A 20,939-nucleotide genomic window follows, 5' to 3' on the forward strand; every position below is an offset into this window, starting at 1 on the left:
TTACAAAAGTATGTGCAATGTCTCTTTTTTCAAGTTACATTTTCTACAGCTCAGTTTCATTTGTTGAGACATTAGTGTTACATTAGGAAGAAAAGGGGGAAAACTGACAATAACTTATAGTAAGTCTAAACCTTAAAACTAAGGATGCTATGTACAGAACACCACAACAGAAGGAAAAGAGATAGAAAGAAAAAGTGAAACCCAGGCTCCTTCCGGCCCTACTTTTATAGTCAGCATGACCTTGACAGAAAGAGATAAGAGAACCAGTTTAAGCCAGCTGTACTTAGCTTCTATGAAGGAATACAGTGGAACCTCAGGTTACGTACTGTCTTCCTTACGAACGTTTTGGGTAATGAGCTCTGCTAACCCAGAAGTAGGTCTCCTGGTAGAGAACTTTGCTCTGGGATGTGAGCAGAAGACACACGGTGGCACAGCGGCAGCGGGAGGCCCCATTAGCAAAAGCGCACCTCAGGTTAAGAATGGACCTCCGGAACGAATTACAGGTACCACTGTAACCCAAACATGAGCCTTCTGCTTGTTTCTTTCGCACACAGAAGCTTCCAGAACTCTCTTGAATTAATTAGAATAGGAAAGATCTCTACACAGTAGTTTAAGTCGGCATAACCCGGGTACACCCTCTGCGCATGTGTGCCTTACTTCTGTCACAGGTAGTCATGGCCTTCTCTCTCATGCATCGTTGATGGGAAGGCTGGTTTGGGGAGGAAAGTAGGGGAACACCCTTCTTCCTCTCAAACAGAATCGAAGGCTAGAGAGCCAACAGGAGGAATGAGAAGGAGACACAGCTTTTGTGTCTACTGGAAAGGAGATTTCTGCCAGCTGGGGGAGAAGGGGATCAAAAGCAGAGGATGATACATGGGGTAAACCTCATCAGGGTGCTCAGCCATGACTTTGGCTGTGCTCACCTGCGTTAGGGCAGGGTTTCCCAACCTTTGGTCTCCAGCTGTTTTTGGACTACAACTCCCATCATCCCTAGCTAGCAAGACCAGGGGTCAGAGATGATGGGAATTGTAGTCCAAAAACAGCTGGAGACCAAAGGTTGGGAAACACTGCGTTAGGGCATAGTCTGTATCTGAGGTCAGAACAGGACAGACTGAAACAATTTGGAAATATACTTTAAACCAAGTTAGACCTAGGAGAGGAAGCAGAAGAAACAGGCATGCAGGTTCTCAAAGTTTCCAAGAGATTAAAAATAAAAAGGGGGGGGGGGGACATGACTGTTACCTGCTGCCAATGCCTCGGTAAGCCTGAGGTCCCTCTTGCTCTTGAGTTTCCTGATGGAGCTGGGTCAGAATGAAGCGATTCCAGCTCTGAACCAAACGGCCTAGATTCACTTTCCCTGTCGCCTCGTCAGAGTCCGCCAAGATCAGCCCCAAAGCAGCTGCCTCCGGAATGGTGCGGAAGGCGCGGAGGAAGTTGCTGCCCTGAAATGAAGGAAATGGCCTTGTATTTTTTTTAAAAAAAAAAAAAATACTGGGTGCGCTCAAGCCCAACCAAAACCCTGAAGAACTGAGCCCCGAAGTGTTCTTCTATTCCTCCTCACAGGAGCGATAGGCTTGGAACGCATGTGAGCATGCGCACTCGCTCATGAACGTAAGAACAAAATGCAAGCTGGGCAAAGTAGGTGGGGGACTGAGTTGGGTGAGTGTCAAGAGGAATAGTAGCTCACGGATAATAGTGGCAGGCAGCTGTGCTGTTCTGACAGCTGCCACAGGGCAGGAGTAGTATGACATGATGAGCTCAAAGGCCTAACACGCTCCCTCAGCCCAGGATAAGTCATTGTAGTCTGATTGGGGACAAAGGCTTACTCATTTTTTTCTTTTGTTTCTATTTTTTGGTACCTTGGAAGTCGAACAGAATCCGTTCCGGAAGTCCATTCGACTTCCGAAATGTTTGGAAACCAAAGAGCGGCTTCTGATTGGCTCAAACACTCGTTTCCGGTTTTCGATCGTTTGGAAGCTGAAACGTACAAGTTCCAAGGCGTTTGGCAACCAAGGTACAACTGTAATCTCTTATTGAAAAGGTTTCAATAATAAAGAAATAAAGTGATGCAAATAAAAAAAATGAAAAACACAAAAATGTGAATATACGAATACATTCAATATATGAGAAAATACCCTAAAACCATACATTCTTATATATAAATTTGATATTATCCTAATACGTATGCAAATATTAATAGCCTACTACACTTTGTATAAACATGTCCAATACAATGTCATATTTATCCAAAGTCTACATTTGTAAGCAGTCCATTCCTAAGTTGTGAGAGGCCTACTCAAGAGAAAGGGTATTGTACTTATGATTGGGGCCTAGAGCATGGAGCAGAAAATGACTATACAGAGGCACATTTTCTGATCAGCTCATAGAGTAAGGCTGGGGAGAAGGAGTCGGCAGTGCTTCTCAAATTCCTTCTAAAGTCTGGGGCAACCAGCCAAGGCCAGATGGGAACTTCTGGCAGGGTGTGCGAAGCACACTCCTTAGACCAGCCCCATTCAATTCTTTGAGAGAACCTGGGTGGGATAATTAACACCCCAATTGTGCTACAACCCCAAGGAGACCACAGCCCCATTTCTGCCACACAGCTCTGCAGCACAATAGATAGGAGCCAGCCCGAAGGGAGCTGCTACTTTGGATGGCAGGGCTGCCCTGGGCTGCCCCTACATGCAAGTGGCCTGCACTTTAGCACAGCAGATGGAAGAGTGTTATAAAATGGACAAAAAAATCGGATTCCAGGTGGAAAAATCGAAATTAGAAACAGAATTGTTAGAACCTAAAACTAAGAATCTGTCTAAGATGTATAACTTGCTGTTGAAATGGAACACTCAGGATTAAATTGTGAAGTCTGTCATGATTAAATGGGCACAAGATGTCGGACACAACATTTTGTTTGCTGACTGGGAACAGTTATGGGACACCGGTTTGAAATTTACGGCATGTAATGCCTTAAGAGAGAATGTTATGAAAATGATCTATAGGTGGTACATAACTCCAGTCAAGCTTGCAAAAATTTATCATTTGCCTGATAATAAATGTTGGAAGTGTAAAGAGATTGAAGGTACATTCTTTCACCTTTGGTGGACGTGCCCAAGGATTAAGGCCTTCTGGGAAATGATATATAATGAATTGAAAAAAGTACTTAAGTACACTTTCTTGAAGAAACCAGAGGCCTTTCTTCTGGGCATGGTCGGCCAATTGGTGCTAAAGAAGGACAGAACCTTTTTAATGTACGCAACAACAGCAGCAAGAATATTGATTGCGAAATATTGGAAGACACAAGATTTACCCACTCTGGAAGAATGGCAGATGAAGATGATCGACTATATGGGATTGGCAGAAATGACTGGCAGAATCCGAGACCAGGGAAAAGAGTCGGCGGAAGAGGATTGGAGGAAATTTAAAGTTTATTTGCAGAAATATTGCAAAATTAATGAATGTTAGAATGTTGTTGGACAGAAATTAAGTGGTTACCAGCTGTAAAGTAAAGGTGGAGTAATAAGCTAAAATAAGTTACAAATAAGTTATAATAAGGATTTGCTGAATTAAGATTCGAATTGGAATACAAAAGGGGGAGGTGAGAGGAGGTTCGAGAAACAAAGTAATAGAAATAAGTTTTGGAAACTATACTTGTTTTGTTTTGTTTTGTTTTTTCTTTTTTGATTGTGTATTTTTTTGTATTTCTGTATTTTTGTATTTCAGTTTTTTGTATTAAATTGAAAACTCTAATAAATATTTATTAAAAAAAAAAGGCAGATGGAAGAGTGTGAGTTACATTTCTGCCCCCAACAGTGCTCCACAGCTACGCATGTGTCTTGGCTGAGCCTCGGCCCAGCAAACCTGAAGGAATGTCTCCACCCCCATCGTTCAGCCCGGACACTGAGGTCCAGCTCCGAGGGCCTTCTGGCAGTTCCCTCACTATAAGAAGTGAGGTTAGAGAACTAGGCAGAGGGCCTTCTTGGTAGTGGCGCCCGCCCCGTGGAATGCCCTCCCATCAGATGTGAAGGAAATAAATATCTGACTTTTAGAAGACAGCCCTGTTTAGGGAAGTTTTTTATGTTTGATGTTTTATCGTGTTTTTAATATTCTGTTGGGAGCTGGCCAGAGTGGCTGGGGAAACCCAGCCAGATGGCCAGGGTATAAATAAATTATTATTAATAATAATATCATCATCATCATCATCAATGGCTCATCCCAGGACAGGCAGCCCCTCCTTCCACCCACCTGTCTGCCCACATCTTTGCCAAGAAAAAAATACAGTGGTATCTCAGGTTACAGATGCTTCAGGTTACATACGCTTCAGGTTACAGACCCCGCTAACCCAGAAATAGTGCTTCAGGTTAAGAACTTTGCTTCAGGATAAGAACAGAAATCGGGCTCCGGCAGTGCGGTGGCAGCAGGAGGCCCCATTAGCTAAAGTGGTGCTTCAGGTTAAGAACAGTTTCAGGTTAAGAACGGACCTCCGGAACGAATTAAATACTTAACCCGAGGTACCACTGTAATGCTAATCGAGGCCTGTTTCAGTCTCATAGGCTTTCCTGCCTATGACTCCGAATAGACATCTCTACTCCAAAAAGCATCCTGTGAAAGATTCTGCACGGTGCCTTCCATTTGCCCATCTTTACCTGACAAGGGTCTCCTCTGGACAAATCCAGCATGTGGAAGAGGAAGCCCAGCTCACAGCTCAGGCAGAACTCTTTCTGGCACAAGTGGTTCTGGACCAGGCAGCGCACCGGCTCTAGGAAATACAGGACCTGAAGAAAGGAAGATGGGTAGATGAGACCGAGGTTTTCACAGGAAGGCGGAGGCCATGTGTCAGGAAACTGCCATCGGAGCCAAGGGTGGTGGTGAGGCTCCCTAATGGTGCGGGAGAGGAAACTAGCAAGGAGAGAGAGGAAGCTTCCACTGGGGAAGGAAATAGACGTGACACCAGGGAGAAAGGGGAGTCTGAGGGAGCTTTGGAGAGAAGGCTCCAGGACTCTTCCAGTGAAGCCAGTGGGGAGAGCACGGGACCTCCTCTGGGGACGCCCACTCTGCGCAGAAAGGTTTCGCGCAGAGAAGGCAGGCGGCGATTGGGTGTGAAAGAACTTCTATGTTGGAAGAAATTCAGGAAACGCCCACTGACGGATTCTGCCAGTGATTGAGACAGTCACGGTGTACTGACTGTCCTGCCTGGGGAAAGTTTTAACCAAACTACTCAGCTCGGAGCAGTTTGCCCCTTACGCACAAGCAACCCCATACCCCATTACACAATGCATCACAGAGAAAGCAACTTTGCACCCACCTGGATCATGCAGTTGCAGTAGGAATTTGGAATATGGGGCTCTAGCCCGGCAAAGAGAGTCTTGTTGTAATGTTTGAAGTCAAAGTCCTCCAAGCCCAACTTGGAGTATTTAATTGTGACCTACATCAGGAAAGAAAATATAATTGTACAGCAAGGATATTGTTTACACGGGAGCACACACTTATTCGACACGCCAACATGAGGAAGAGAACCACAGCCCAAGTGAAACTGTTCAAAGGCCCTTTGTTTCTGGCACACCTGCACCTCCGCAAGGTACCTGCAGGAGCTCATCCGATTCTCTCGAGATCTTAATATGCCCAGAAGCCGAGATCGCAATGCAGATTTCAGGGCTGTTCTCATGTGACTCAAACCCACGAATGGAGGTAACGTGAAAATCCCCATTTGCTTTTCTTGCTTCACAGATGGCAACATGAGGCAATCTGCCTAGCGAGGATCAGGCAGTGCGCAAGACTTCTACCCACCCTGGTCTGGCAAGCTTTCATTATGCAAGAGAGAGGACTGTTCTACCATAGTCTAATTTATGCTGGGACAGAATGGGAATTTATAAGGCTGGCTTCAAAGTGCATGGCCCTTCGTGCTGCCTTCTGGTGCCCCTAGAAAGCCAGTGTGGTGTAGTGGTTAAGAGTGGTAGTCTCGTAATCTGGGGAACCCGGTTCACGTCTCCACTCCTCCACATACAGCTGCTGGGTGACCTTGGGCTAGTAACACTTCTCTGAAGTCTCTCAGCCTCACTCACCTCACAGAGTGTTTGTTGTGGGGGAGGAAGGGAAAGGGCAATGTTAGCCGCTTTGAGACTCCTTAGGGTAGTGATAAAGCGGGATACCAAATCCAGACTCTTGTTCTTCTTCCTAGTCACTTTTCTTAGTGAAAACGCTTTGCATCTCCCTCTGTAGATATGGGGCAGGCTTCAACCAAGGAGTCCCGTCAGCAGAAGACCACCAGAAAGACTTCTACTTGTACAACAGGGTTTTCCCCCCACTCACCTCATGTGCCCCACAAAATTAGCTCAATGGGGTCGGGAGAACCCCTGGAACAGAATGCAGGGGAAGAAGAGGGGGAATTGTTCTGTCTGTAAGCTGAAATGCTTGCCCTGACGAAAAGATCGACGTAGTACAATGCTGAATTCCTTCCATTATATATCAAATATACATTCGTTCATACCTTCCTCTGCAAAATATCCGACACCCTGGCAAGTGTTTAAACACAGACCTTCCTGTATTTCTTTGCCACCATGTAGATATGCGGTTCCTCTTCCCGTCCAATGGGGGATTCAGGGACCTGGCTGAAATTATCAAACTCGTTGTCCAGCTCTTTCAGTCGATAGGGGATCTGAAAAAGACAGCGGGATGTCAATCCACAGAGCTTCTGCACTGTAACCTTTCCAATTTTGGACTTTCTAATATCAGAATGAGCTACCCTTAGATATCAGAAGAGAAGTAGGAGCATGTGAAAAATACCGCATGTACCCTGCTTGAACCTAAAACACAAAGGAGCCTGGATAGCTCAGTTGCTTAGAGCGTGGTACCGATAATGCCAAGGTTGCAGGTTTGATCCCTGTATGGGGCAGCTGCATGATCCTGCACTGCAGGGGGTTCAACTGATCAGGGGTCAGCGAACTTTTCCAGCAGAGGTCCACTGTCCCTCAGACCTTGCAAGGGGGGGCAGACAGACTATATTTTGGAAAAAAGAAATGAACAAATTCCTATGCCCCACAATTAACCCAGAAATGTATTTTAAATAAAAGCACACGTTCTGCTCATGTAAAAACACCAGGCAAGCCCTACAAATAACCCAGAGATGCATTTTAAATAAAAGGACACATTATACTCATGTAAAAACACACTGATTCCCGGACCGTCTGGATTTAGAAGGCAATTAGTCCTGGATCCGGCCCCCGGGCCTTAGTTTGCCTACCCATGGACTAGATCAGGCATCCCCCAACTTGCGGCCCTCCAGGTGTTTTGACTTACAACTCCCATGATCCCTAGCTAACAGGACCAGTGGCCAGGGATTATGGGAATTGCAGTCCAAAACATCTGGAAGGCTGAAGGTTGGGGATGCCTGGAATAGATGATCCTCAGGATCGCTTCCAACTCTACAATTCTATGATCCTAAGGCTGCTACCTGGCTTTTTCTCAGCATGTTGGCTCCAAAATGCACATCCATGTAAGTGACACACAACACAACACAACACAACACAACACAACACAACACAACACAACACAACACAACACAACACAACACAACACAACACATGGAGCTGCCTCTCACCCTATGAGGCAGAAGCAGATAGGCAATCGAAGTGTTAGCTGGCATCCACTTCTAAAGTAGCACACTTCTAAAGCAGCATTTTAAATTTCAGGTTATGTGAGGTTACAGGACGTGCTGGTTCTTAAGCTAAGCTATACCCAGCAGGATCTACCTTCCTTAAAAAAAAAAATCAGCATATTCTGTGGCATTACAAATCTAAACGAAACATATTCAGAATTCAGATGAAGAAATCAGTTCCCCAGCCACACCCTAAACCACAAGCCGTTCTGGAGTAAACAAGATATTTAACAATACATAGTTAAAGCTCTGGTTTTCTCAGTAGCGATGTATGGAAGTGAGAGCTGGACCAGAAAGAAGGCTGATCGCTGAAAAATTGATGCTTTTAAATTATGGTGCTGGAGGAGACTCTTGAGAGTCCCATGGACTGCAAGCAGATCAAACCTATCCATTCTGAAGGAATGGTATCTGAAGAAGTGTGCATGCACACGAAAGCTCATACCTAGAACTAACTCAGTTGGTCTTTAAGGTGCTACTGGAAGGAATTTTTTTATTTCATTCTGAAGGAAATCAGCCCTGAGAGCTCACTGGAAGGTCAGATCATGAAGCTGAGGTTCCAATACTTTGGCCACCTCGTGAGAAGACTCCCTGGAAAAGACCCTGATGTTGGGAAAGATGGAGGGCATAAGGAGAAGGGGACGACAGAGGACGAGATGGTTGGACAGTGTTCTCGAAGCTACCAGCATGAGTTTGACCAAACTGCGGGAGGCAGTGGAAGACAGGAGTGCCTGGCGTGCTTTGGTCCAGGGGGTCACGAAGAGTCGGACACAACTAAATAACTAAACAACAAATAACCATCACCCAAGAAGTACAACTCTCAAGGTGTTCAACAGGCATGAAAGTGCCAGACAGCCAACTAGCTACCTGGTTTCGGAGCTTGTTCCTGGGGTTTGGAGCATATCCAATGAAGCCAACTTTCTTCATGGCACGAAGGATCTCTGGGTCAACCGCTGGGGCTCGTCTACAAAACAAACTGTGGCTCAGACAATGCCTTCCAACCCCATTTGACAGTGAACTCCCCAAAGCACCAAGGCAAGCTTCCCAAAGAGATGCAGCCATTTATTTGGGGAGATGTGGGATCCCAGGGACCGTGCCCAGATATTGGAAGAATTAAAAATCCCCTACCTCTATTACTGGATGCAATGTTACCAGACTCTGAAAGGAATCTTATGTCCCTCCCAGGATACTCAGAGTGAATTAAAATAATATTTAAAGAGGGGTAAATACAGAATAAGTGGGACGCGGGTGGCGCTGTGGTCTAAACCACAGAGCCATGAGTGCCGCAACCCCAGAGTTGTCCGTGACTGGACCTAATGGTCAGGGGTCCCTTTACCTTTTTAAATACAGAATAACATGCAATGTCTATACAGTGGGACCTTGGTTCCCAAACATCTTTGTTGCCGAACAAATCAGCTCCCAAACGCTGCAAACCAGGAAGTGTTCCAGTTTGAGAATGTTTTTTGGAAGCCGAACATTTGACGTGGCTTCTGCCTGAGTGCAGGAAGCTCCTGCAGCCAATCGGAAGCTGTGCCTTGGTTTTTGAACGGTTTCGGGAGTCGAACGGACTCCCGGAACAGATTATGTTTGAGAACCAAGGTACCACTGTAATGTAAAAGAACAAAGAACCGTATTTTTCGCTCCATAAGGCGCACTTAGTTTTTAGAGGGGGAAATCAAGGGAAAAAATATTATTTCCCCCCTCAGCCTCAAAGAGCAGCTTCTTGGGGCTGCTGGGGGAAGCCCGGTCCCCCCCCCCCCCGCCAGCCCCAAAGAGCAAAGAAGCCAAGACAGCGAGCAGGATCCATCCCGTTGGCTGTCTTGGCTTCCTCTTTAGCTGAGCACAACCTCTCCAGCTGGGAGAGGCTGCATGCAGCTATGGCAATTCCCCCACCTCCCGCCAAAGCGCACAGGAGCCTTGCACCCTTTAAGGAGCGTGCGGCTCCTGCGGGCTTTTCTATGAGGAGGGAGAAGAGACTGACTGGCCGCGTCCATCCCTTCTCCCTCCTGGGAAAAAGCCCACAAGAGCCTCGCAGAGCTTGTGTGCGGCTCTTGGGGGCTTTTCCTGCCTGCCTCCCCCCTGCATTCGCTTCATAAGATGCACACACATTTCCCCTTACTTTTTAGGAGGGAAAAAGTGCGTCTTATGGAGCAAAAAATACGGTAATTAAATTACAGCCCGATATCAACAAGGAGCAATTAGAAGAAAGCAGCCTGAGAACTTCCAGGGTCCACATGATGGTGGTGGGAGGGGCAAGCAGTAAAAGTGGGCAGAGAAACCAATGTGAATTTTACCTTTGTACAGAAGGCTAGTTTCTGCACACACGCCTCTCTATTGCCCATGCCAGGCAAGAGGCATTCTTAGAGCTCAAGGACACATTACAGCCAGACAAAAAGAGTACTGAGGGCCAGACAGAGGCCCTCATTTGGCCCCCAGTTCTGAGGTTCCCCACCCCTAGACCCTAAAGGTCTGTACTTCTCTCTAGATTTCCTATTCTAAAGAACTACCTGGGAGCAGGGGCAGAGTTAGAAACCGGCCAATCTGACAACAGGGACTCGGTGGTCAGCGGCACAGGTATAAGCGACAGAGGCATGAGATCCTGGTTCCAGTCAAGGTGGGGTAAGGTGTCCACAATGCAAGGCAAAGCGAAGTCAGTCTCCCGGGAGTAGGCATTGAAGGTGATCTCGGGCGAGTCAGTCCACAGATGGACACAGCCCTCGGAGTCTCCAAAAACCATGGCTTGTTTGCTGGCAGACACATCAAAGCTCATGATCAGCTGGCCCACGGTATTGACGTGGAAGATGTCGGCCGGATTGGCCAATCCGGTGGGTTCGCAGAACTGACACTGACCTAGAAAGGAAGAGCAAATCACGAATTTTAATAGCCAAAAAGTGGAAAACGCAAGAATTACCAACTGTGGAAGAGTGGCAGGTGAAGATGATGGACTTTATGGAGCTAGCTGACCTTACCCGAAGGATCCACGACCAGAAAGAAGAGGAATATCAAGAAGATTGGAAGAAATTTAAAGACTATTTGAATAAATATTGTAATATTAAAAATTAGAAGTCACTTGAAAGTACCAAACGGGCTTAGGATTAAATTAGTAGTTAAATAAATGAGATTTAGAATGTTAAGAAAAGTTAAGAAATCTGATTATAATTGGAATATTGTTTTTGAATAATGATATTGGAAAACTGTTACATTCAGATACAAGGAAATTCAGATGGGAGGGACTAGAGGAAGTCAAACGATATGTTTATGAGATTGGAAGTTTAATTAATTAACTAATCTGTGTTGTTTATGTGTTTGCTGTTATATTTTCTGTTTTCATTCATTTTACTAGTTTTATTTGTTTTTTTATTTTTGTATTTGTTTTACAGTATGTGCTATATTTGTATGAAACTTAATAAAAATTATTGGGGGGAAAGAAAAAAAAGGAAGGAAGAGCAAATCAGATGTGTGGTTTCTCTGCAGGTCTCTTAATGCAAACTGTCCCGAGCTTGACTTGATTCGTCACAGTGGGCATCTCTTGAAGGTGGCTAGATTCAAACAGGACTGGACTCTGAAGTCCCCAGCACATCTAAAGCAGAAGGTGAGGCAACATGGCCTCTGTGGTCTAGCTACCTACCTGTCTGGGAGATGATGGCAAGGCGAGATGTGTACGTAGGAATGAACTTCAGAAACAGAGGGTCAATGTGGACCTGCAGAGGTGTGATGGCTCTCAGCATGCGCAGGTCATACACCTTGAGGAAGCGATCGCAGGCTAGGCCATTCATTCGGCTGGAGAAGCCACAGGTCACCAGCAGGTTGCCGTGGACATCAAAATCTGACAGACTACCGGAGTAGGCATCAAACTCATGCTCCACAGCAAAAGTGCGGAGATCACGCAAGGAAACCTAAGGAAGGAACAGAAGACACCCTAATATATCTGATTTAAAAGAAGCACCATGAGAGAACAATGGAATAGAATGGTGTCGAGTGAATTAACTGGGCATTTTTCTCTCTGTGCTCCTCCTGTAAAGTCAGAGACCTCCTTTGTACATCACTCAGGTGCTGTACATGGCACAAATACAGTGGTACCTCGGGTTACATACGCTTCAGGTTACACACTCCGCTAACCCAGAAATAGTGCTTCAGGTTAAGAACTTTGCTTCAGGATAAGAACAGAAATCGGGCTCCAGCGGTGCGGCGGCAGCAGGAGGCTCCATTAGCTAAAGTGGTGCTTCAGGTTAAGAACAGTTTCAGGTTAAGAACGGACCTCCGGAACGAATTAAGTACTTAACCCGAGGTACCACTGTACAGTCATACCTCGGGTTGAAGTAATGGAGCGCATTACTTCAGGGTTTTGCTGCTCGCGCATGTGCAGACGGTTGAAATGACATCATGCGCATGTGCGGAAGAGACGAATCACGACCCACACATGCGGGTTGTGTTCCCTTCAGGATGCGAATGGGGCTCTGGAACGGATCCCGTTCGCATCCAGGGGTACCACTGTAAGCCATAGTATGACTTGTCATGTTGTTTGAAGCCAGAATGTGGTTTGTCAACTGCAAAAACCAGTCAGTCCTACTTGGGGAATAAAAGCTGCTCCCCAAGTTCAAATATAACAATCAGACTCTGTGTGAAGTGTAACCCATACAGATTCCTACTCATTAAAAAAAATGTTAAAAAATACTCCAAGCCCAAATTCACCCCGTCAAACCAACATATGTGGAAAGTTTGGCACTGGAATGTCTTGCTTCAATTTTAAAGGCAAAAAAACCTGATTTTCATAAGGCACAAGCTCTCACTGTGTTACTGGAGTGGCTGTAGCTCTCAAACATTTGTGTGTGTGGGGGGGGTGATGATAAGATGCTCAGTGTTACCTTTCCTGATGTGTGGCCACAGAAGAAGAAACGGTTTGACTGTCTCATGATAGTGACCCCAGGCACTTCCACTGTGTACTAAAATAGAGATATAAAAAGTGGGATTAAAATCTGGACAGAGGCAAAGCAGACCATTATGAATATACAGATGCTACATGATTCAGGGGGAAAGGGTAGAACTGCCAAGTGGTGAATGGCTATTATTTCCCACGCAGCACCAAAGGAAGAAATAAGTTTGCTTAAAAAACAAAACAACCTGAATGACAATATAAGGAAAAATAAAAATAATTCAGTGGCAATGCCTTTGAATGGACATCTGTTTGCAAAAATAAAACATGGCATGCAGCCTTCTTCTATCATAAGATTAAGGATACAATAAAAAAAAATAAGGTCCAGCTCTAAGGGCCTTCTAGCAGTTCCCTCACAGTGAGCAGTGAAGCTACAGAGAACCAAGCCAGAGGGCCTTCTTGGTAGTGGCGCCCGGCCTGTGGAATGCTCTCTCATCAGATGTCAAAGAAATAAACAATTACACGACTTTCCGAAGACATCTGAAGGCAGTCCTGTATCGGGAAGTTTTTAATGTTTGATGTCCAACTGTGTTTTTATATCACGTGGGAAGTTGCCCAAAATTGCTGGGGCAACCCAATCAGATGGGTGAGGAATAAGTAACAAAATGTTGTTATTATTATTATAGCACTACATACAAACAAGATCAATAAATGTGTCCGTATCTTTCTATCCATCTATTGATCCACTACATCCAGATAATACTATGGAAAGGTTCTACAATTTTTGTTACAGAAAAAAACTTACATTACTTTCATACACACTACAGTGGTGCCCCGCAAGACGAATGCCTCGCAAGACGAAAAACTCGCTAGACGAAAGAGTTTTCCGTTTTTTGAGTCGTTCCGCAAGACGAATTTCCCTATGGGCTTGCTTCGCAAGACGAAACGTCTTGCGAGTTCTTGTGAGTTTTTTCCCCTTTTTTTTAAAGCCGCTAATAGCCATGCTTCGCAAGACGAAAAAACCGCAAGACGAAGAGACTCGCGGAACAGATTAATTTCGTCTTGCGAGGCACCACTGTATTATGCTGAGAAGCACCACTTTTAAAAAATGATATTATTAGGGAAACCTATAGATGTCTTGCAACATTTTTTTCCTGAAGAATTAAATAAAATGGGAAAGTTAATATTTTTTCATGAGGTCAGAAACAGGAATGTTGACATTTCACTTTCTGTTTGAACTTTCAAACTTTTGGCTTCAACCCGTTACTTTTATGTTAAATCAAAATTCTGGTGACAAAAACATTATTATTATATCTCCAAAGCATCTCTTTAGGTTGGGAGACAAAAATTTTTTGGACTGGCGGTAACAGGAGCCAAGCCTACTTGGATACATCATCACAACAAGGAACAAGATCTCCTCCTGCTGTTCTGCTCCAGAGTTACAATTTCTTTAAGATTAAAGCAGTCATTTTGTTACCCAGTGGAGATTCCTGTTCATCTTTGTGTAAGCTGAACATGACAAAACCTCAACATCTTTGGTTCTGGGTACAGTGGTGCCCCGCAAGACGAATGCCTCGCAAGACGAAAAACCCGCTAGACGAAAGGGTTTTCCGTTTTTCGAGGCGCTTCGCAAGACAAATTTCCCTATGGGCTTGCTTCGCAAGACGAAAACGTCTTGCAAGTCTTGCGAGTTTTTTCACTCCCCCACCTTCTCTAAGCCGCTAATAGCCGCTAATAGCGCTAAGCCGCTAATAGGGTTGCTTCGCAAGACGAAAAAACCGCAAGACGAAGAGACTCACAGAACGGATTCTTTTTGTCTTGCAAGGCACCACTGTAATCAGAATCAATGCAACGCATTAGGGTCAGATGTGTGAGAAGCGTGTGTTACCTGGATTCCAGGTCGAAATAATAGAAGGCAAAACAAAACTATTATCAAAAATGTACAACCAGCTACTTGAGTGGGACACCAAGGATGAGGAAGTAAAGGAGGTTATGGTGAAGTGGGCAGTGGATTTAGGATATAACATAGAGTTTGACAGGTGGAAGGCATTATGGTGTAAAGGCATGAGCTTTTCGGCATGTACAACGCTTAAGGAAAACATGTACAAGATGATGTACAGATGGTATATAACACCTGTAAAACTGGAAAAAATTTACAAAACAGGTGATAAAATGTGTTGGAAATGCAAGAGAAAGGAGGGTAACTTCATTCATATGTGGTGGTCGTGTGGGATACTCAAAAAATTTTGGGAATCTATCTATAATGAATTAAAAAAAATCTTTAAATACACTTTTAGTAAAAAACCAGAAGCCCTCCTGTTGGGGATAATTGGTGAAGAAATTAAAAAGGAAGATAAAACTTTTTTTCAATATGCAACAGTGGCCACCAGAATCCTTATAGCACAGTATTGGAAAACATCAAAGACCCCAACGATAAAAGAGTGGCAATCTAAATTATTCGATTATTTACAACTGGCAAAACTGACACAGAAAATAAGGAACCAAAAAAGTACAAAATTTAATAATGAATGGAATAAATTCAGGATATACATGGAAACAGAGATAAAGGGAAATTAAAATGTTGATAATAAATACATATGTATACGTAAAAATCACAGTAGGTATGACACAACGCTTACTACGAAAAATTCTCTTTTTTATGAAAAGATACTGCAGATAGATAAATAAGATAACTTTTTCCGAAATCGAAATAAAGGGAAGTCAATCAGTGTTACTGTTAAGCCAATGTAAGTTGAGTTGTCTATGTTTTATGTACTTTATGTTTTGTTTTTTCCTTCTTAACTTTAATTTTCTTTCTCTCTTTCTTTTTTTTTTATCTTTTTGGTTATGTATTTTGTAACTTGTATGTTTGTGGTATGTATGTATGTTAAAATGCAATATATATATATATAAAAGAGAAGCGTGTGTTACCTTTTGAGTTTCTTGGACTGTATTGAGGTCTATCTCTATCACATGGCTGGTGAGCCCCCCAACAAGCAAGGTGCTGGGATCAGTCAGTAGTAGACTATGCATGTCCTCACTCTCATCCATGCTAGAGGAGGAGAAAGAGAAACTGTGAGAACCAATGCTTACCTAGTATTTTCCATTCAGTCATTCCTACATGTGAGCTCACCAAGTAAATCAAAGTGACATCAGAATCTTGCATCATGAAACCTTGGGGGACCATTCCAGGAAAAAGGAGGTGGCTAAACTATATTGATGCAAATTTCCCATCTAGAAGTCCTCAAGCAATAAATTTTATAAAGGAAGCAGGAAATGTTACATTGAAGCAAGTCCACATGCTTCATGAGAAGCAACAGGATATGACATCAAAGCCCTCTTCTCAAGCTTGCCCTGGAATATACCAAATAATTAAAGCCTGCAAATTGTGCACATCTCACACAGCTTCCCACACCAGATGTGTGACTGTAGGTACATGGATTTCATAATATTCCTAAGGCTATAACTGGCATTCTTCCAAGTACACTCTACACAGAGACCAAAGAGTGGGCAGGGCCCATTTCCAAAAATGCTCAAACTACCACACCCCCAGCAGAAGGCACTTACAGGTAATCGAAGATTATAAGTCCCCCTCTGGACATGTATTTGAGGTTGTTTTTGGTCAGGAAGAGTACCCCATTCTCTAGGCTCTGGATCTGTCGAATGTCATCACTACTATGCACCTGGAAGGAAGAGTAACGCTCCAGGGCTGGGCCGAAGAAAGAAGTGGCATGACCCTGAAAAAGAGGGAGGCAACTCAAGTCACCCTCACATCAGATCAGACCTGTAACATATCCTGCATATGGCCAGCCCATTTTAATATTTATGAGACCTTCTGGCTCCTTCATCTACTTTTCCCTCCCAACCACAGTTTACCTTCTCAGCTGAACAAGCCATATTTCTGTTGAATATAACACTAAGCGTTACCACGGTTTTAAAGAGATAGGTGGATAACTTGTGTCTTTCCTAATAGTGCTGATCTCCTTGAGGACAGGCTATACACTTAATTTTAAAAAGAAAGTGTCAGGGAACTGCCATCGGAGAGTCAGGTGGTGGAAGGGCTCAAGGAGGCTAGGAGACCCTCGGATGCTGAGGAAGGAACCAGCAGGGGGAGAGGGAGAGTTCCTGCAGAAACTCAGTCGGAGGAATGGCTCCAAGTTACTTCCAGTGAGAACAGCGGGGAGGGCTCAAGACCTCCGCTGGGGATGCCTACTCCACGCAGGAAACTGTCACGCAGAGAATCCAGAAGGAGAGTTTCCGTCAAGGAACTCTTATGTTGGCGTAAATTCCGGAAGCGCCCACTGACGGATTCTGCCAGCGATTGAGGTAGTCATGCACCCATGGCTCCGCGGACTGGGAGAGTTTAGAAACTGATTGCAAAGCTTTGAGGGCTTAAACGCTTACGCACGAGCAGCCCCCTCATCCCATTACAGAAAGCTAGAATCCTTGGCATTCTAAGTAGGAACCTACAAGAATACAAGAATCTTATAGGGGTATGTAGCCTTCCGCAATGGAGTTGAAATCAGCTTACAGGAGTTTCTAGACAATCGTATCATTAATCCCAACCGTCCTCAATGTATGATCCAGTATACTGTATAACTGTTCTGATCATCATCGACATGTAATGAGAATCCCTTACCCCATGGTTCCCAACCCAGAGCATTTCTTCATGTAGGTCAAAGTGTGAGAAGGAGACAGGAACGCCCACTTCAGAGACAACGGTGTGGAGCTCTGAGTACATGCCCTCCATGATATGCACTGAGTCAGGCACAGGGATGCCCTCCAATGGTACTCCTTCTGGATCCAGCTCCACATTCTGTAGTAGGCTAGCATTGAGGTGCGGATCCAGAGCAGGGTGCAGGGCAGGTACATACTCTGCGAGGGCTGGGTCAAGACCTTCAAAATTCATGGCGGAGGTTTACCTGTAAGGCAGAGAAAGGAATTCAAGAACACAGAATCTTTCACTACCTATGCAGCGCAAGCATGCTAGAGAAGTTAACATAATGCCTGCTATAAACACAATCTCTAATACGGACCAAAGCATAGGACAGTAACTGACAGATTGCAGCTTTCAAGATAAACATAAAGGTAAAGGACCCCTGATGGTTAAGTCCAGTTGTGAATGACTCTGGGGTTGCGGCGCTCATTTTGCTTTACTGGCCAAGGGAGCCGACGTTTGTCCGCAGACAGTTTTTCCAGGTCATGTGGCCAGCATGAATAAGCCACTTCTGGTGAAACCAGAGCAGCACATGGAAACGCCGTTTACCTTCCCGCCGGAGCGGCACCTATTTATCTACTTGCACTTTGACATGCTTTTGAACTGCTAGGTGGGCAGGAGCTGGGACCAAACAACGGGAGCTCACCCCGTCGCAGGGATTTGAACCACTGACCTTCCGATCGGCAAGCCCCAGGCTCAGTGGTTTAGACCAAGCGCCACATATTCCTCCATAAAAATTGCTCCAATACAGCAATTCCTAAACTAGTTGCTGTAACTGCTGCCTGAAACGTGCTGTTCTGTGAAAAATATATTAATTTATTGCATCAACTGGGAACCAAAATATAAAATAAATAAGAATAATAATAGAGTGGTACCTCTGGATGCGAACGGGATCCCTTCCGGAGCCCCGTTCGCATCCTTAAGCAAACGTAACACACGACTGCGCGTACGCGGGTCACATTTTGCCGCTTCCGCGCATGACTTCATTTTGAGCATCTGCGCATGCGGTGAAACCCGGAAGTAACGAGCTCCGTTACATCCCGAAGCTACTTCAACCCGAGGAATGACTGTAAGAATAACTATTTATTATTTCTACCCCACCCATCTGGCTGGGTTTCCCCAGCCACTCTGGGTGGCTTCCAACAGAAGATTAAAAAGACATTAAAACATCAGTCATTAAAAACTTTTCTAAACAGGGCTCCAGAGGAGGCTGCCTACTGCATCTCTGCATGACACTATTCTGGTCCTACCTCCTTCCAAGCAGCCTTCGCAGGAGGTGGGTAATCTTCTGTATCTCTGTAGTGAGCGCAATTAAATTGGTCAATCACTCTCAGTGCAGAAATGTGGCAGAATTACTAGTCCTCAGAGGCTGCCCACTGCATCTCTCCATGAGTGACCACTCTGAATTTACCTCAGAAAGCATGTTCTGAACAGTAACTCACACAAACATACTGGGTGAACTTCTCTGAAGATTGACAATGGTTACATTTTCATACTACAAAGATAAGACTGTGCATGTATAACACAGGAGCATGTATCCAGTTTTAGGCCAGGGAGAAGGCAAGATTCAACAATCAGAAATCTACCCTAATGGCTGTTTACTCTAAACTGCCACAAGGCAAAGCGAAATTGGACGAGCGGCACCTGTTTCTTTGTCGACAAAAACTCCAGTCAGATAGGAAGAAATGTGCTACTGGAACTGCTGGCACCCACAGTTTGGCGGCCAACTTCTTTTTTAATAAACCTTGCTCCTGAACCTTCAAGCAGAAGCTTGGCTTGCCCTAATTAAACTGGCTAGGTGTTAATTCCTAACCTGGGGAAAAACGAATGAATAAATAATTCTGGAAACGACAATTTCAGGCTGCAAGTTAAAAGGCATGGGAGCAGGTTCATGTGAATAACTTGGCAACCCTACCCACAGGTTACCCCATGGGAAACCCAGCGAGATGGACAGGTATAAATAAATAACTACCAAATTTTTAGAAGACATCTAAAGGCAGCCCTGTTTAGGGAAGCTTTTAATGTTTAATAGGTTAGGGTTTAATTTTAGGGTTTTGTTGGAAGCCGCCCAGAGTGGCTGGGGAAACCCAGCCAGATGGACGGGGTATAAATAATAAATAATCATTTATTATTATTATTATTATCCTCATCAACATCCCTGATGTACACTAAAACTTCAGCTGGAAAGTCAGCCCACATTCATGCGTTGTACCTAGATCTAGGAAGAGTTGCGACAGTGGCCTCGTTACCACGTTTCCTTTCGGGAACTGCTGTTGTTTTTGTTGCGAGAAATTGAAAGGCAGCGAGTTGCAATGATGCAACTCCTCTGGGGTCACACAGAAGCAGCGCTTGCAGCCTGCAGTGCAAGGGAAGGCGAAAGCTGAAGCTGCCCACATCCTCGCTTCCAGCCAGAGACCCATAGCAAAGGTAAAACGTGTAAAGCGCACCCCCCAAGACTGGCTTGGAAAACTTGGACCGGGTCCCAAGGGCCAGGCGGTTACCCATAACCCTTTACGTCACAGGGGCCAACCACCCAGAATCCACCGCGGGAGGAAGGGAAGTGAGACAATGGTAAATTACCCAGACCCTCCTAACCCATAACTTGGGGGTTGGGGGACGAATTAGTCACGCTTCTCTGCTTCTGAATAACCCCAACTCTCCCCCCCACCAGCCCATGCAAATTAGCCCAAGGTTCATTTTATGGAAGGGGTTACCCACAATCCTTTGCTCTTCCGGGTCCCCTTCCCTCCGCCGCTGCCTTTCCCCCACCGCCCTCTTCGCCGCCGCTATGGCAACGCCAGCCCTTCTCATTTCTCCCCCCCGCTTCGGCTTCAGCCGCAGCGCCTCAAGCAGGGGAGGGGTGTGTGCCCGAGTGCCCTCGACCAATGGCGAGGCTGCCTTGGGGAGGGAGCACCCAATCAGAGCGAAGTGGCGGCGGCCGCGCCTCCCTCATCATTTACATGCATGACGCTGCGTGCGCGCGCGCTGGAAGGATGGCGCTGCGGAAGGGACAAAAAGAGTGGGGTTTTTCTTTTTTAATGGGTGTGAGTCAGTGAATTAAAGGGAAAAGGTTAGCTGTACCTGTGAACTCCGTGCCCCTCAGTTTTTGCGTGGGGTGCATTTGGTGGGAGTTGTACCTTTTTGTTTACTCCTGTTAGTCATGAGTAAGGAAAAGCCAGGCTAGTTTATTTTGCCTGGCATGCAATGTCATATAGTATAAGCATGGCATGCAATGCTGCATAGTAAAAGCTATGGTTTTCCCAATAGGGACGTATGGAAGTAAAAGCTGGACCATAAAGAAGGCTGATCGCTGAAGAATGGATGCTTTTGAATTATGGTGCTGGAGGAGACTCTTCAGAGTCCCATGGACTGCAAGAAGATCAAACCTCTCCATTCTTAAGGAAATCAGCTCTGAGTGCACACAGGAAGGACAGATTGTGAAGCTGAGGCTCCAATACTTTGGCCACCTCAGGAGAAGAGAAGACTCACTGGAAAAGACCCTGATGTTGGGAAAGATGGAAGGCACAAGGAGAAGGGGATGACAGAGGACGAGATGGTTGGATAGTGTTATCAAAGCTACCAGCATGAGTTTGACCAAACTGCGGGAGGCAGTGGAAGACAGAAGTGCCTGGCATGTTCTGGTCCATGGGGTCATGAAGAGTCAGAAACGACTAAACAAGGAAAAGCCAGGCTAGTTTCCCTGG

At 45.1% G+C, this 20,939-nt stretch overlaps 1 protein-coding gene across 3 annotated transcripts in view; it reads right to left on the reverse strand.

Moving 5' to 3' along the window:
* Positions 1-20,107, reverse strand: part of PAN2 (poly(A) specific ribonuclease subunit PAN2) — a 41,404-nt gene extending 21,297 nt beyond the window's left edge. The window contains exons 1-12 of one of the 3 annotated variants that reach the window (XM_081849524.1): positions 19,954-20,107; positions 17,158-17,440; positions 16,086-16,255; positions 15,450-15,570; positions 12,511-12,588; positions 11,274-11,541; positions 10,153-10,495; positions 8,513-8,609; positions 6,530-6,649; positions 5,300-5,419; positions 4,641-4,769; positions 1,243-1,442 (exon numbers count right to left, since the gene is read on the reverse strand). In XM_081849524.1, coding sequence (XP_081705650.1) covers positions 1,243-1,442; positions 4,641-4,769; positions 5,300-5,419; positions 6,530-6,649; positions 8,513-8,609; positions 10,153-10,495; positions 11,274-11,541; positions 12,511-12,588; positions 15,450-15,570; positions 16,086-16,255; positions 17,158-17,427 — 1,916 coding nt within the window. In that variant the 5' untranslated portion in view covers positions 17,428-17,440; positions 19,954-20,107. Of the gene's footprint in view, positions 1-1,242; positions 1,443-4,640; positions 4,770-5,299; positions 5,420-6,529; positions 6,650-8,512; positions 8,610-10,152; positions 10,496-11,273; positions 11,542-12,510; positions 12,589-15,449; positions 15,571-16,085; positions 16,256-17,157; positions 17,441-19,815; positions 19,920-19,949 lie in introns of those variants that run through there. The other 2 variants (XM_081849525.1, XM_081849526.1) reach the window with 2 other exon arrangements.
* Between the last annotated feature and the right edge of the window lie 832 nt (positions 20,108-20,939).

Source organism: Podarcis erhardii (genome assembly GCF_964252035.2).
Source record: "Podarcis erhardii genome assembly, chromosome: 2".
Taxonomy (NCBI): Eukaryota; Metazoa; Chordata; class Lepidosauria; order Squamata; family Lacertidae; genus Podarcis; species Podarcis erhardii.